At 39.0% G+C, this 16,644-nt stretch overlaps 1 protein-coding gene across 2 annotated transcripts in view; it reads left to right on the top strand.

The window, feature by feature from the left end:
- The first annotated feature begins 4,356 nt into the window (after positions 1-4,356).
- The window catches only part of LIPC (lipase C, hepatic type), a 233,094-nt gene continuing 220,806 nt past the window's right edge, over positions 4,357-16,644 (top strand). The window contains exons 1-2 of one of the 2 annotated variants that reach the window (XM_072615694.1): positions 4,357-4,533; positions 4,744-4,885. In XM_072615694.1, coding sequence (XP_072471795.1) covers positions 4,801-4,885 — 85 coding nt within the window. In that variant the 5' untranslated portion in view covers positions 4,357-4,533; positions 4,744-4,800. The remainder of the gene's footprint in view (positions 4,534-4,743; positions 4,886-16,644) is intronic. The other variant, XM_072615685.1, reaches the window with a different exon arrangement.

The raw sequence follows: 16,644 nt of genomic DNA, 5'->3' as shown, positions 1-16,644 counted from the left end.
ACACTCAAAACCTCAAGAAAGAAGCAAAAGAGTCATCTCAGATCTGCTCTCCAACATTTTCACTCAGAGTCCAGAGTTAGGCTAGAGAATGGGCAAGCAAATAAAGAATCCCACCATAATGAACTGGCGGCAGGGATGCTCAAGACACAATGCCTTAATATCTACAAGTATTATCTCAGAGGAAAAAACAGCATAGGCACAAACTTAATTAAAATTCCTGGAAGATATGAAGCAAGACAAAATGGAATAAGAACATTTGAGGGAAAAAATGGAAAAGAAATGAGAGCTATGGAAGAAAGAATTAGAAATGGAATTAATAGCTTGACACAAAAGGTACAAAACTTTGACTGAGCCATAAACTCCCTGAAAATTCAAATGGACCACAGAAAAGCCAATGACTTCATGAAACAAGAAATATTCAAAGTCAAAAGGCCAAAAAAAATAGGAGAAAATGTAAGGCATCTCATAGCAAAAAACGATTGACCTCAAAAATTGATAGAAAAGGAAAAAAATTAAGGATTACTGGACTATATGAATGCTATGATCAAAAAACAAATAATTGTCTAGGTTTCCCAGAACTAGATGGTAAAGTAGAAAAACTGAAAGCATATGCCATCTACCTCCTGAAAGAACCCTCATGAAAACTCTCGGCAACATAGAAAAAAAATGCTACAAGCAGCCAGAAAGAATTCTCTATCTTGCGTGAAAATTTGAGTTTTTGGAAGGATGGGGAGGATGAACTTCTTAATCTGTAAAATAAGTTGGTCAACATGTATTTGTTAAGCACTGATGATGCACTCAAAGAAAGAGAGCAATAGCACTAGCTTCACAGGGTTGTGTTAAGGATCAAATGATCAGATATGTGTGAAGGGCTATTGGTAGCTGAATGGCTCAATGAACAGAGCACTGGGTGGAATCAGGAAGACCTGAGTACAAACCTAGCTTCAGACACTTCCTAGCTGGGGAACCCTGGGGAAGTCACTCAACCCCTATCTGCCACAGTTTTCTCAGATGTAAAATGGGGATGATAATATTAGCAAATTTTTCAAGGGTTGTTCTAAGTTTCAAATGAAATAATATTTGTAAAGCTCTTAGCACAGTTCCTGATTTGGAGTAGGTTCTGTATAAATCATTCCTTCCCTCCCTTCCTCCCTCCTTTTTTCCCTTCCTTTCCTCCCTTCTTTCAAGGGGCAGCTAGGTGGTGCAGTGGATAGAGGAGGAGTCAAGAGGACCTGAGTTCAAATCTCACCTCAGACACTTGACACTCACTAGCTGTGGGACCTTGGGCAAGTCACTTAACCCCAATTGCCTCACCCTGGGCCATCTCCAATCATCCTGATGAATATCTGGTCACTGAATTCAGGTGGTTCTGGAGGAGAAGTGAGGTTGGTGACCCACACAGCCCTCCCTCACTCAAGACAAAGTCAAGTGCCAGTCATGTCATCATTTCTCCGATGGCATGGTCTTCTTCAGCAATGAAGGATGAACACACACACAACCCTTCCTTCATAAACTATAAAGAGTCATATAAATGCTATTATCATTATTTAACCACCATGGGATATAAGTAGTGGAAGCTTTATTGCCACCATTTTATAAGGGAAAGGAAACTGAGTCTCAGCAGAGAAGCAAAATGATTTATCTTTTTGCTCCTGGGCTCTGTCCTGGGCCCTATTCTTTCCCCTATATATACTCTCTCTTTCGATTATCTTATAAGCTCCTACAACTATAATTATCTTCTCTATGCAGATGACTCCCAACTCTACATGTCAAGCCTTCACATAGCCAGTATCAAGTTTCGCAGAAATGAAAAGCAAGAACCTTGATTGCTATACAAACCTGTATTTGCCAATGGTACCCAATATCTCCACACCAGTCTATACATATGTTAGTAACTTCTCCTCCCCCAAGAGCTACATTGAAGTAAAATAAGCAACATCAATTGCTTGGGAGTAGCTCCATATTCTAGCACCTTCACAGGATCCCAAGCTTGACTTGGCAAATTCATCCTGGCAATCCTAGTATCAGAGTCACCAGGCTTCTTGGCATATCCCACAACCCAGCTAATGTACAGCTAATTGAGCAGCCATTCACAATCATTCTTCCAGCAATAATTCTTACTCTGGAATTGTTCAAAAGAATGGCAGGAAGGCAGCAAAGAACTTAGCTCCTACGTACCAGTCCTGTTCCACACCCCTTTCAGACCAAGGGAGTTTCCATGACTACAGCCCCCACAGTCTTGTCCCAGGCAACCTCCTAAAGGGGCTGAAAATTGAACTGACATCTCAAGTCCCCTGTAGATAATAAAGGCTAGACTGGGATCATTGGGAAGTTTCAGATACAAAGGACAGTTCCATCAATAGTACAAATTCTAGCAGTCATCCCACTTCAATGCCCAGTGATATTTTCCACTACCACCAGACATGTACCAGAGTATCCCAGCACCATTGCAAAATATTTGCATTAGAAATAAATGATCATAGCTCAGGGGTAAAGGAGAATAGAAAATGAGTCATTCCTCAATAAGTAAGTTTAATTGAGCTCAACTCCAATGCCCAGACGACCCATTGGATTCAGTCCTTTGTAGGAGATCACATGAGGAAGAAATGTTGTCCACATTATGAATTACTTATCATTTCAGCAAACCACACCATTTGCAAGTAGCAGCAGCTGAAAAGTTAGGGAAGGCTTCCTTTGAGTGGATGAAAACAACTGCTCAGCTTGAGTCCATTCGTATTACTAACACTTCAAGAGCTGGAGAAAGAGTTAGAGGTGATGACAATATACAAAATTCCTCTCCCTTCTCCTTAAGAAAAAAAAAAAAAAGACAACCCATCCAGAGTTCAAAGTGGCTAAAATTTGAAGTTGTTTCTGGCTCCATTATCTATGACTGGAATCAGTCAATCTTAAATTTCAGTGCCTGGTTCCAGGATAGATTAAAGAGTGTTACCTGTGTTTGCAATTCCAGAACTACAAAGCCTCTACAAACTCTTCACTGTAATCTTCACAAAACCTTCTCTCCAAAGTATGGAAAATGCCACTGCCATTTAGCCTATGATATAGCTTTAAACCCTCACTGTTCATTAACATGGGCTACAGCCTATCTAAATATAGGAGCTGAAGAGGGACCTTAAAGCCCATGTCCCTCAAAACCATCTCTTTACAGGGAAGAAAGTGAGACCCAAATGAGTTAAGTGATGTTGCCCAAGACACACAGGTGTTTGCGATTGAAATTACAGGCAAGTGAACCGGCTTTCATTTGCTCACCTGCAAAATAATTATAGTGATGTCTATAAGTACCTTCCTCATAGGGCTGGTGTGAGGATCAAATAAGGTAAAGTGCTTCACAAATTCTAAAGCAACATATAACTGTTTTCATGATCAAAACTCACCGCTAACTACCTTTTGTCCACTGCCTTACTGCTGCTGAAGTCATTCCAAACTCAGAAAACACAAGATTGTAATCATCATCACAGCTGGCACTTCTCTATAGTTTTATAGTTGCAAATAGCCTCATATAGCTTATCTGGTATCCATTAACTGGAAAGAAGGCTTGGAGCTTTGTTTTACAGATGAAGACACTCACACAAATAGAGGGTTAAGTGATTTACCGATAGTCATGCAGATAGTAAGTATTCCCTCCCTCACTCAAAACAAAGTCAAGTGCAAGTCATGTCATCATTTCTCTGATGGCATGCTCCTCTTTGGCAACAAAGGACAGGATGAAGAAACACACACATGGACCCAGATAGCCCTGACTGAAAGGGCATTCCCCTATCCACTATACCACCATGGCTCCCTCAGATGCGCCTCTGCTAGGTTCTTAGTGCTCTCAAGAGACACAGTGGAGAGTATGATTCCTACTTGGCACCCTGATCAAAACAAACCGATTGGCAGTTTTCAAAAGAAGCATCTAATCTGGTTCATCAGACAAATATTCTCCAAATTTAAATAAAACCAGGACCCCAAGGAGTGTCTGACAGCCCCCAGAACTCCTCATAAGCCCAAGGTTTAGCAGGTTTTCTCTGCTTCCCTCCACCATCAGAATCGTCAGCTCCATTGCACTTTGATGGACCAGGCAGGCAAACAAGCCAACTCATTTACTCCAAAGTCTTCATTAAAGGAGAACAAATGCGAAGTTTTGCTTAAAGAAACTAGAGAAGCAGGAGGGTTTTCTTTTGCTCCACTAGTAACTTCATGTTATAGTGCAGCAAGACACTGAACATTTTCTTTAAACCACAGATTTGAACTGTGTGGGTTTCATTACTTTTTTAACCACCATTTAACCACAGGCTTTAGTAATTCTGCTGAGATCCACAGAACTGGGATAAATTGGGGAATTCAGCACACCCAAGCCTCTCGGGTTCTGAGGCTTTACAGCTGCAGGCGCCTTTGCCTTTGCTGGTTTTGCAATTCTTTCTGAGGGGGCCCTTGGGAAACCAAATTTGAGTTAACTAGTTATCCTCTGACCTTTGACAGATTTCGAAATGCAAAATATTAACTTCGACTGGATCTATTCCTGAGCTGAGCAAAGTAAGTAGCCCATCACAAACCATTACACGTATAAAATCTATACCATGAAAAAAAAGCCTTTTGAAGGGAAAAAAAAAGCCAAACTTCACTATTTGCCTTAGATGGGAATCATGGGGGGAAAGTACTGAGGACAGCAGACAGGATGTGTAAAGGTTAATTATTAATGGGTAAGCTTTCTTAACAAAGTATCTATCCTCCATTATTTTCCAGTTGTTTGGCTACAGAATTGAGCCAGAAGGCTTGTGTGCTAAGAGGGAGCCAAAAGAAATGGAAAGTTCGCTGTGGGCTACACTTCTTTTACTCTTCTCCATCCCTGTCCAATTAAATGCTTATGGAAGAAGTCCTTATGCAGGTAAGAATCTGTCTTTGTGGGGGCATTGTGGATTTTCTTGAAAATCTTTGATAGAATTGAGGGGGCTTGATTATATAGGACTGAACCTATTCTTTGCAAATGATCTATGGTCCGGTTATCCTCGTCTGCTTGAAAGAGAATTTGTTTGGTGGGAATTATTGGAGCTTTCTTTGAAAATCATCCCAAGGTTGAGCCCCTAAAGTCTCTGCAGTCACAAGTCAATCGCCATCACACCAGTCAATTAATGCTTTTGTAAGCTACTGATTTTCTTCCAGTTATTTGAAATAATTTTAAATCTTCTAAAGAAATCATTGCATATCTCTGCATTTTGGGGAGCACTGAGTGGAGAAAGAAGTTGTATGTTGAAAGAAGAACCTTGAATTGTCTAGAGTTCGCAGATGCTTGAACTGAAGGTTGAATAAATAGAAGAAATTTGCAAGGGAAGTATATCTATTCCTGGCTAAATCTGGACTATGGAAGTCTATATTTCATATAATTATGTTTGGGGGTTGAATTTTCTTGTTTTGATTTGGTTTTGTTTTGCTAAAACATGATTCTGCGGAATCCACATACAGTCACCTAGGTTTTACCTGAAATGTCATGAACTTAATTGGCAGATTGTAAATTATTCTTACATAATACCACATGTGAAGTCTCTCATTGTCTGACCAGAAAGGTCTTTAACAACCTGATTGTTTAGCAATGTATTAATGAACTCAGAGTATTAATGAATGAAATTATTTGGCTCAGTCCTTAAGACAGCTAAAAATGATTGAATTAAGTTAGCTTAACTAGATGGGATTTTTTTTCTTTTGTATATTTTTTCTTTATTTTATTCTGAACTTAAGAAATAAAACAAGCTTTTCCATATAATAGTAGAATTTTTTTTGAAAAGATGCAAAATAGATTAGTGAAACTGCAAATCTATTATGTACAACTTCAAGTTAATGACTAGTGGTGGAAATAGGGAGACTTGAGTTAGCAGCCCCACACTCCCACCTTACCAGGTGAGGCTTTCGTAAGTGACAAAACTTTGAAGCACACATGGGACAGTTTAACTTTCACTTCCTCTCCAGCACTTGTCATTTCCAGTATCTATTAAAACATAGATACTGTTAATATGTGGTTTTCTAAGTCACCTTGGGGCCCACAGAGATCCTCATGTATGGTTCAGTAGCCCTGTTTTTATTAGAATTTGACATCACTGCTTTAGGTCATTTCCCAATTTAAGTAATAACAATAAAAGTCCTAGCACAAAAAATGGAACCCTTAATGTAGTGAGGTAGTAACTTGATGAGGTGAAAAAAGTAAAGACTCGAAGTCCCAGGAGCCGAGTTTCAGTCTACCATTTGTTACCTGTGTGACCTTGGGCAAGTCAAATGACCTCTTTGGGCCTTATTTTATTATATGTAATCTGTCCTTTGTATAATTATTGGTAACAATTATTTTTTACAAAAATTTATAAAATGAATGACTTAGATTAGTTGACATATAAGGGAGCAGGGGTGGGAAGCTATGCCCTTGAGGCCACGTGTGGCCCTTTCACTGAACCCAAATTTCACAGAACAAATCCCTTTAATAAAAGGACTTGTTCTGTAAAAGTTGGACTCAGTCAAAAGGCCACACCCAAGGACCTACAAGGCCACATGTGACCTCAAGGCCCCAGGTTTCCCACCCATGTTCTAGATCTATAATCTTGGGATATTACATTTTAGGAGGTTTTTTTATGTTAAAAATAAAACCCAACAACTAGAGGCTATTTATACTGGCCCTAACCCTTCCCCTAGAATGTTTTTGTAATAGGAGACTTTTGGTTAGCAACCAGAGAGTTGAAGCTGAGGCTGAAGAGAGGAGTAGATTAAGTTCTTGAGGCTTGTGGAGACAGATCTGCATTTTCTGGAGCCAATCTGGTATATGTTGGCCTGCTGTTTCCCAGAATTCCTAATCATCTAAAACACAAGGAAAATATGACAGGAATATCCGGTTTAGCAGACAATTTTCAAAAGAAGGAAATCCAGTCTATTGACAACCATATGAAACAAATATTTCAAGTCACTAATAATTAAAAAAAAAAACCTCTAAGGTTCTACTTCATATCCATCAGAGGCAGTGGCTAGAGTGCTGTGTCTGGATTGGGGAAGATCTAAGTTCACATTCCACCTCAGATACGTACTATGTGACCCTGGACAAGTCCCTTAACCTCTGCCTGCTGCAGTTTCATTATCTATAAGATGTGGATGATGAGAACGCCCACCGCTAGGGACTGTTGGGAAACTAAAGTAAAGTACTTTGAAAAACTTAAAGATCTACGTAAAGATCAGTTACTATTGTTTGTTACTCTTACTGTTACGCTGGCAAAGCTACAGAAAAAGAAAACGACGAATGTTGGAGGGGATGTGAGAGGGAAAATACAGATACAGGTATTAGTGAGATTGTGAGTTGGTCTAACCATTCTGAAAAGCAGGAACTATACCCCCGAAGTCACTAACCTCTGCTCCTCTTTGACCTACTGATACAGTACTAGGCCTACCCACCCCCCTCTCCAAAGAGGTGAAAGGAAAAGGGCCTGTGTGAGCAAAGGTGTTTATAGCATCAATTTTTGTAGCAACTAGGAACTGGAAAAATTACGATGTTTGAGCGTAATGGAATATTATTGTGCTCTAAGAAATGGTGAAAGGGACGTGTTCCACCGATGAGAAGCTGAAAATCAGTTAATTACCTGGTGTAGCTTTTAATGAGAGTAGAATAGCTATGAGGTCTTACCTGGTGAGGAAAGTCACCTCAGACATGTCTCTGAAGACCTAGGAATCTGTATGCCACACTAACTGCAGCATGAGCATGCAAGCACTCGATGTGGATGCATCATTTGTCTTTGTTCTTCATTGGTTTCAGTTGTTATCTGACTCTTTGTGACTCTATTTGGGGCTTTCTTGGCAAAGATACTAGAGTGGTTTTCTGTTTCCTTCTCTAGCTCATTTTACAGATGAGGAACTAAGGCAAACAGGGTTAAGTGACTTGCCTAGGGTCATGTAGCTAGTAAGTACTTGAGGCTGAATTAGAATTCAGATCTTCCTAACCTCAGGCCTAGCACTCTAACCACTGTGCCACCTAGTTGTCCCATTCTCTGCCATAATACCATACTTTTATTGTATTATCTTCTATAGGTTTCATTATTATCTCCAGAGAACTTGATGCAGCAGTACTTATCATTATCACTGGGTTAGTTGTGTAAATAATTTTCTTTTAGGTAAAAAAGAGTTTCATTTCCTTTCCCTCTCAATTACTCCTCAGGACTGTTGGATGATCAGTTCAGTGTTGGTGACATAATATATTTGCCTATTTTTATGACTACTTTGTTACTTAGCTACCTCCCAGGAACATCTTCCCTGGGAATATCGGCATGGCACTATTAAATAGAGAATCCTTCTGGCCCACCACTGGTTCTTTCTGTCAGTGTTACCTTGGGCAAGTCGCTTAAGTTCTTGGCAGCTCTCTTGAAGAATGGCGCAGGTCTGCATTGGTAGAAGGGAGTATGCTCACTGGGAGTTCCCTATACTATAGAAACCATGCATTCTAATCCCCTGCAAACCTCCCTGCCCCATTCCCTTTATTATCCTTAAACATTTTAAACTCTCAGGACTTCTTTCCAAGACTTAGGTTTCCTTATGCATATCTTCATGATTTAAAAGACAACATTTCCTAAGAAACAATCCTGAGACAGGGAAGTAAGATCAATTCTTAATCATCCAAACAAATTGGTATCTAGGAGAGTAGCTTATAAACAGAACCCAAATTACCAAAATTTGTAACACTGCCTCTCCACTATGGAAAGACCTATATCTATTAGAATTTTGTGAAGGGGGAGGAGGAATGCTAGATTTGTAGATGGAAGATCTTGATTGGAATCCTGGATCTATCTACTGCTTACTAGCTGTGTAACCCTGGACAAGTTACTATACCTCTCTAGGCCTATATCTTCTTATTGGTAGTTTCTTTGGGCCCACACCAGATGTTAATCTACAACCATCCTATCAAGCCCACTTCTCAGGTCTGGGACTTGGAGGTTGGGGAAAGGGTAGGAACAGGGAGAAGACAAGGGAGTTTCTAACGACCTGGAACTCAATAGAGACATTTTCCCAGAGAAACCATGTTTTAAATGGTCCTTAGGTCCCACTATGATACCTGTATGAACAAAGCTCACCAGATCACATATCACTTGTCACAAGCTAGAAGAGGCCTCAGAGGTCATCTAGTCCACATACATCCCCCATTTTTTTTGGAGACAATCAGGGTTAAGTGACTTGTGAGTTTCTGACTTCAAATTTAAATTTGGGTCCTCCTGACTCCAGAGCTGGTGCTCTATGCACCGTGCCACCTAGCATCCCCACAAACCCACTTTAAAAAGAGCAGAAAATTAAGGCCTTAGTTTCCTGGAAGTCACCCAGGTAGAAGGTGTCAGAAGTAGTATTTGAATCCAGGTCCTCCAAACTGAGAGTCAACAGTCTTTCTACCTTCACATACTACCTCAGTATGTCACAGTGACTTATGCTATTGTCAAAAGCTTCCTCATCAGCAGTACAAAGAACATAGCCTTGATAGCAATATGTTTAAGACTTCAGAAGGAGTGAGTTAGGGTCTGAGATTTTAATTCAGTACTAAAAAAAAAAATGTCAGATGTGTCAGGAAAGATAAAATATGCAATCACAACCAAAGGACTAAATCAAGCCATTGTTATGTACATTGTGATTCCAGATAAAGAGATTTTTCCCTAAGGCTTTGCTGATGCTCAGAAATTCCTTTAATAGAGCACCAAGCCTTTCATTTCATTTTTTGCTTTCTCTTTCTTTTTAATCACTATTATGATTTCATTGTACAGGGAATTCCCAGTGAATAAATGCCTTCTACCAATGCTGATCAGCAATGACTCTGGAGAATTGTCAAAGGCACTGAAAGGGGCCTTTTCCAGGGTCCCACAGGCAGGAAGTGAACAAAGGTCTTCCTGTTTCTGAGATTTTTCCAAACAATACCGTAAGGTGCCATCATTTCAATTTTGGGGGGGGGGGGGGCAATTGGAGTTAAGTGACTTGCCCAGGGTCACACAGCTCATTAAGTGTTCAAGGTCATATTTGAACTAAGGACCTCCTGACTCCAGGGCTGGTGCTCTATCCACTGTGCCATCTAGCTGTCCCTCCCTTCATTTCATACTTGGAGGTAAAAGGATAAAAATAAAGGTGTTTGGTGGAGGTAGCAGTAGAGTGTAATATGTTGTTTGTGCTATTCTCAGAACAACATATTTTTTTTGGTTTATAAAGGGCTCTGTTTCCAGCTAGCCTATAATGGAAGCAAAGGTTGTATTATTTGGATGTTATTTTATCCATTGTACAGATTAGTATAAGTGAGCTTCCAAAGGAAGAAGAAATTTGACCAAAGTCCTATGACTAGAGTCAAGTTGGGAAACCAGATCTTTAGACTCCAAATATGGCTTTCTTTTCACTATACCATAATTCTTATATAGTTAATCAGTCTAAGTAACTAACCAATAAGTATAAATGATGTAACATGGGATCCTTTGCAGTTTTTTCTAGTATGTTAGGAAACAGGGAGCTGAAGGACGGGGATACCCAGAGTGGAGGAGAGGAGTAGCCATTGTGGTTGAGGGGTGTGGGTATAGAAAAGAAAGGAGGTGGAGGACGCTGAAGACAAACTGCTGAAAATAATTTTGCTGAGGGTCAGCCTTCTTTGGCCTTCAACTTTGTGTAGGCAAATAGAAACTATGTTCAGAGATGGTTTTTGTCCTGAGAATATGTACGTGGGCACAGCTTAGCATCAACACTGCTATTGACCAGCATGAGGCTGACTCACCTGACTTAGGGTTGGTCGGATTTTAATATGGCTGAGTTTGTAATGCTGGAACTTTGATCGTAGAGGATTCATTAATGGAGTATTAGTAGTATACCTGTGGGTCAAAATATGCATTTGTGAACTAGCTTAGGAATCTAGCCCCATTATTCTATGGAAATATGCCTTCCAAATTGTGGATGACCACCCTACAAACCAACTTTGGAATATAACTGAATGTAACAATACCGTCATGGATTGTTGGGGTTGGAAGCTCAATTCCATGTGGACAGTCTCAGGCGGGTGGGGGTGGGAACTTCTAAATCTTGGAGTTCTCACGAGACCCCCCAGGAAACGACTGGGAATCGAGGTGAACCGAGCTATCTCGTGTATTTCCGCCTCTTCCCGTGAGAAACGTGATGGGAGAGAGCTCTCCCCGCCCTCGAGATTGTCCCGGATCTGGGCACACTATTGTTATCTAACAGCACGGTATTCAGATGCAAACTATGCTGCTGGAGGGTTTAAGTAGGATCAGGAAAGCCTGAAAGTTCTCTTGGGCGGAGGGGCGCGGAGCGGTGAGGACAACAAGGCTCCGCTTTTCCTCTTTCTTCTCTCCCCTCCCCCTTTCTCCCCACTTATACTTCTACTTCCAATCTCTTATTGTAAGATCTTTGCCTCCTTGGGAGATTCTTCGCTCCCTCCTAAGGAAGAATTCTCCTGCACTTGTAACTAGACCCTGAAATAAAGCTCAACCCTTGTTCGACTCTGGAACGTCCTTTCTCTCATACGAGCATCCGGTTTGGCCAACCGAAGACCTCCGATAGAGGTAAGGGAAGACTCGGGTAGCCCACAGGCCACTAGGCCTGGCAATGGATCACAAACTCGAGGCTTGATTCTTATGTTATCTACATGTCTGGGCCTGAAAGTTATCTCTGTTAGTGGGCACCTAGCATACTTGTAGGGTAATACATGAAATTTATCCTCATGTTACTTGGGGAAAATACATTTTTTCAAGATATTTTATTCAGTTTTATGAAGGGCTATTTTTCTCATTTTTTCTTGGATTTTATAGTTCTTACAGATACGTTATAGGTATTATAGGTATATTTTATTCATCAGAAAGCAGTGTGACAGTGCAAGGGTGGAGAAACTGTGGCCCCGAGGCCACATGTGGCCCTTTAGATCCTCAAGCGCAGCCCTTTGACTGAATCTAAACTTCACAGAACAAATTCCCTTAATATTAGGATTTGTCCTGTGAAACTTGGACTCAGTCAAGGACCTAGAAGGCCACATGTGGCCTTGAGACTGCAGGTTCGCTACCCCTGGCTTAGTGGATAGTGAGTTAGCCTCAGAATCAGCAAGACCTGAGTTCAAACTCTACCTCTAACATACTGACTGTGTTGATCTGGACAAGCTACTCTATTCCTCGAGGCCAAGGATATTCTCCAAATATACAAATTTTAGAGAAGGTGCCAGCCTGTGTTGGGAAAAGTTTCTTACTGGCAGCTCCCTATATCAACAAAATCTCAGGTGTGGTCAAATAAAACCAAAAGTTTTTACTCAATTTATAGTCAAGGTAAAGATTTTTTTTATTATTTCCTAAATCTTTTTTCCCCACAATTTTTTTTTAAAAATACTTTTTTTTTTTTTTTTTTTAGTGTAATGGGGTGATTGGAAGGAGGCCTTGATTTATTGGACTGAACACTTCTTATGGGCTGGGTATGTGCTATAGTACCTTGCTAAAGGACTTCATGATGCAGCAGCTCTTGATGGGTCCCCAGGTGTCCATGTGCCTAGGGGATGTGTCAAGATAATAGCTTACTGCACAGTAACAGCAACATTGTACAATGACTGATTTTGTTAGACAGCTCTTCTCAGCAATGCAATGATCCTGTGACAATTCCAAAAGACTCATGATGGAAGATGCTGTCCACATCCTGAGAAGGAACTACGCAGTCTGAATGCAGAGAGAAGCAGACTCTTTGCTCTTTTTATGTTTTTGTTTTTTCTTTCTTGTGATTTTTCCCTTTTGTTCTGATTCTTCTTTTTTTTTTTTTCACTAACAATTAAACAGAACTTTAATGTTGGTTATATACATACATATGATCTCATTTTCACCTTACAATAGCCATACGTATTAGCTAACAAGTATTTTTTTTAATTAATTTGTTTTCAACTTTCAGCAATCACTTCAATAAATCTGAAATTTTCTCCCCCTCCCTCCTCCTTCCCTCCCCGAGATGGCATGCAATCTTATATGAGTTGTACACATACATTCTTATTAAACACATTTTCATATCAGTCATGTTGCATAGAAGAACTAAAACAAATGGGAGAAATCATGGAGAAAAAAAACAAATCAAACCAAAACGTAGCACAAGAGAAAATATTCTGCTTCATTCTGCATTCTGTTTCCATAGTTCTTTCTCTAGATGTGGATGGCATTTTGCCTCGAGTCCTTTGGGAATGTTTTAGGTTCTTGCACTGCTGTGAAGGGCTAGGTCCACCAGAAACAGTCCTCACACACTGTGGCTGTTACTATGTACAATGTTCTCCTGGTTCTGCTCATTTCACTCAGCATCAGTTCATATAAGTCCTTCTAGGCCTCTCTGAAGTCTTCCTGTTCATCATTTCTTATAGCACAATAATATTCTATTACATTCATATACCAGTGTTGAAAACTAAAAATTTTTAAAAAGAAGCAAAAAAAGATAATTGGTTACTAAGTCAAGAACTACTTATTCAATACTTCCTATTTCCCTTAGGGAAGTAAGAGGGGAATCCTTACTTTGAGCACATCCCTTGGGATTTTATTAGTCTCCCTTGGACTTCAGATAGGTAGGAAGAGGATTTCTGTCCTTTAGTATGCTATCTTTTGTTTCATCTCCCAAAATGCCCCTTATATCATCCCTTATATCCAAAAGATAAGAAAGAAAGCACTTCAGCAAAACTAAGCAACACATTAATCCAGTCTGATGGTATTTGCTCCTTTCTGCCTCTATAGCCACCCTACCCCTGACCTATCCCCTATCTCTGTTAAAAATGTATTCTGGTGCCTCTTCTTCAGTGTCAAACTTGGTTGTCATAATTCAGTTTCAGTTTTTCTTATTGCTATCTTTCTTTCCATTTATATCCGTATAGTGGTGTATATGGTTTTTCTGGTTATGATTACTTCACTTTGTGTGAGTTAATATGTGTTCATATACTTTCTCGAATTCTTCACATTCATCATAGCACAATGAATAGTGCTAGGTCTAAAGACATGAAGTCATGAGTTCAAATATGGCCTCAAACCCTTACTAGTTCTATGACCCAGGGCAATTCAACTCATTTGTCTCAATCTCCTTATCTGTAAGTACTTAAATCCCAGAGTTGTTGTGGATTAAATGAGATAATGCTTTGTTAAAGCACTTTGAACAGAGACTGGCACATAGTAAATGCTATAGAAATGCTGGCTGTTATTTTTTCTTCTTGTGGTCCAGTAAAAATCTATTGCAGACAGGTACCACAGTTTGTTAACCATTCTCAGCCTCTGAGCATCTACCTTGAGTTCTTTCCTAGCAAAAAAATGCTATTGGGTATATTTTGATATATGGGGGCATTTTCTTTCTGCCTTAGACCTTCCTGAGGTACATACTTAACAGTGGGTTCTTGAGATCAAAGAATGTGGACATTTTGCTCACTTTTTTAGCCTAATTCCAACTTGCTTTCCAGAACAATTGGGCTAAATGACAACTTCATCAAGAATGTGTATAATTGTCTTTCTGTTACCCCTCCATTTTAAACTATTACCATGTTTTGTCATCTTTGCTAATTTGCTGGTTGAAACTAGAATTGTTTTGATTTGCATTTCTCTCATTAGTAATTAGGAATAGACTTTTTTGTGGTTATTAATACATTACAATTCTTTTGAGAATGGTCTGTTCACATCCTTTGACAACTTATTCTTTGATGAACAGTGTTTGTTGTTATATATCTGTATTAGTCCCCTATACATCTTAAATATTAAGCCTTGATTGGAAATATTTGATGCAAAGATTTTTCCTAATCACGTTATTCCTTTCTTATCCTAATTTCATTGAGCTGCTCAGTACAAAAGCTTTTCAATTTCATGTATATGTATTCTGTATTTTATCCTTTATAATCACCTCTCTTTTCTTATTTAAGAATTTTACCCTAGTGATAGCTGTGAAAGGTACCTCATCTGGTTCCTTTCTAATCCCATTTTTTGCTGTGATCCTTAATGTTTAAGTCATCTATTCATTTTGAGGTTATTGTGACACATGGTGTAAGTTATTAAGTAAATCTAATATGTAACCTGATGTCTGTAGAACTTCTTTCCAGTTTTTCTAGAAATTCTTATCAGAGAGGTCTTTCCCAAACACTTTAGGTTCGTATTTTTTTTTCCAAATATTAGATTCTTGAATTTAGCTATTTCTTATCCATCTTTACCTAATCTGTTCTACTGATCTACTTTTCTCCTTTTTAAGCAGTATGAAACAAATACTATGTTTATTACATTCTGGTCTATACAGTATGTGTTTGATACTTCGTTTTTTATTTATTTGCAATTTTCCTGTGCTCTATTACATGACCTATTTTTGTAAAAGTACCATATGATGTTAAAAATACATATATTCTTTAATGTTTCCATTCAGAAGATGCTGTCTTTGATCTCTAAATTCTCTATCAGTTTGTTCAATTCAATCTTTTCCTTTTTGTTTATCTTCATCATTATTATTATTCTTTATTATTTAGATCTGTATTGCTCTGAGAAAGGAATTCTAAAACTCCTAGAATTATGCTGCTGGTTGTGTATCTTTTTCCATATAATGCTCTAAGAATAAAAATATAAATATAAGCCATAAACAGTGATCTCAAAAGTTTTTTTTAAACTTTTTAAATGTTTTAACAACAAAAAATACAGACAAAATAACAGCTGGCTTCAAGTATTTAAAGGGCTATGTACAAAAGAGATTAGATTTGTTTTGCTAGGGCCCAGAGGGCAGAACTAGGAGGAATATGTGAGAGTTAAAGAGAATTAGATTTAGGTTTCCTATGAGAAAACTGTATAACAGTGAGAGCTGCCCAAAAATAAAATGAGATGTCTTCAGAGTATGGGGAATAGCTGCTCCATGGCAATACTGGATTATCCAATAGGCACACTGGGTAAGTGCTGAAAGGAGAAGTTTAGCATTTGCCTGTATCCCTGGGAGTCTTCAAGTGCAGACTAGGTGACTGCCAGAGATGTTGTAGAGGGAATTTCTATTCTTATTTAATATGTGAGGTTAGTGTGATTCAATATTCAGAAAGGTTAATTTGGTTGTAGACTACACTGAGAGGCATAATGTTCGGAACTAAGGAGGTGATCCCTTTGTCAGGCCACATCTGATACCTTGAGTGGGGATGGGGAGGGCAGTGTAAGGGACATATTCAGAAATTAATGTTATGTAAAAACAAAAGACTTTAATAAAGATAAGATTAAACTTTTTTTTTAAGTGTCATGTTGATTTTTGTCTTTGCCCCTTTCAAATATCAAAATTTCAAAGTTAAAAAAATGAAATCTAGGTTAAAAAATAGGTTATAAAGATCAAAACAGAACAAAGACAAGTTAGCTTCTAAGTGTATATGTAATGTTTCAGAATAATGTTTGCAAGAGTCATCAGACCAATACATCATGGTGTCATAGTTACTGTAGAGCCTAAAATAGTTTCAACTTAGGATTTTGAAGGGGTTGGTGCAAGTAAAGATACCTGAAAAGTTATGAAGGTATCCATGTTGGACAGTTAATAACTTACCTACAGCCCAATAGCCGACCACGTGGCCAGGAGCTATCTAAGCAGAGAAGGCATCTTCAGTGATAGAATGGACCTTAGAGTTTATCCAGTTCTACTCATCTTCCAGATGTCTAAGGTGTATTC

This window comes from Notamacropus eugenii, chromosome 1 (assembly GCF_028372415.1).
Source record: "Notamacropus eugenii isolate mMacEug1 chromosome 1, mMacEug1.pri_v2, whole genome shotgun sequence".
Taxonomy (NCBI): Eukaryota; Metazoa; Chordata; class Mammalia; order Diprotodontia; family Macropodidae; genus Notamacropus; species Notamacropus eugenii.
This window is presented reverse-complemented; position numbering and strand designations above follow the sequence as displayed.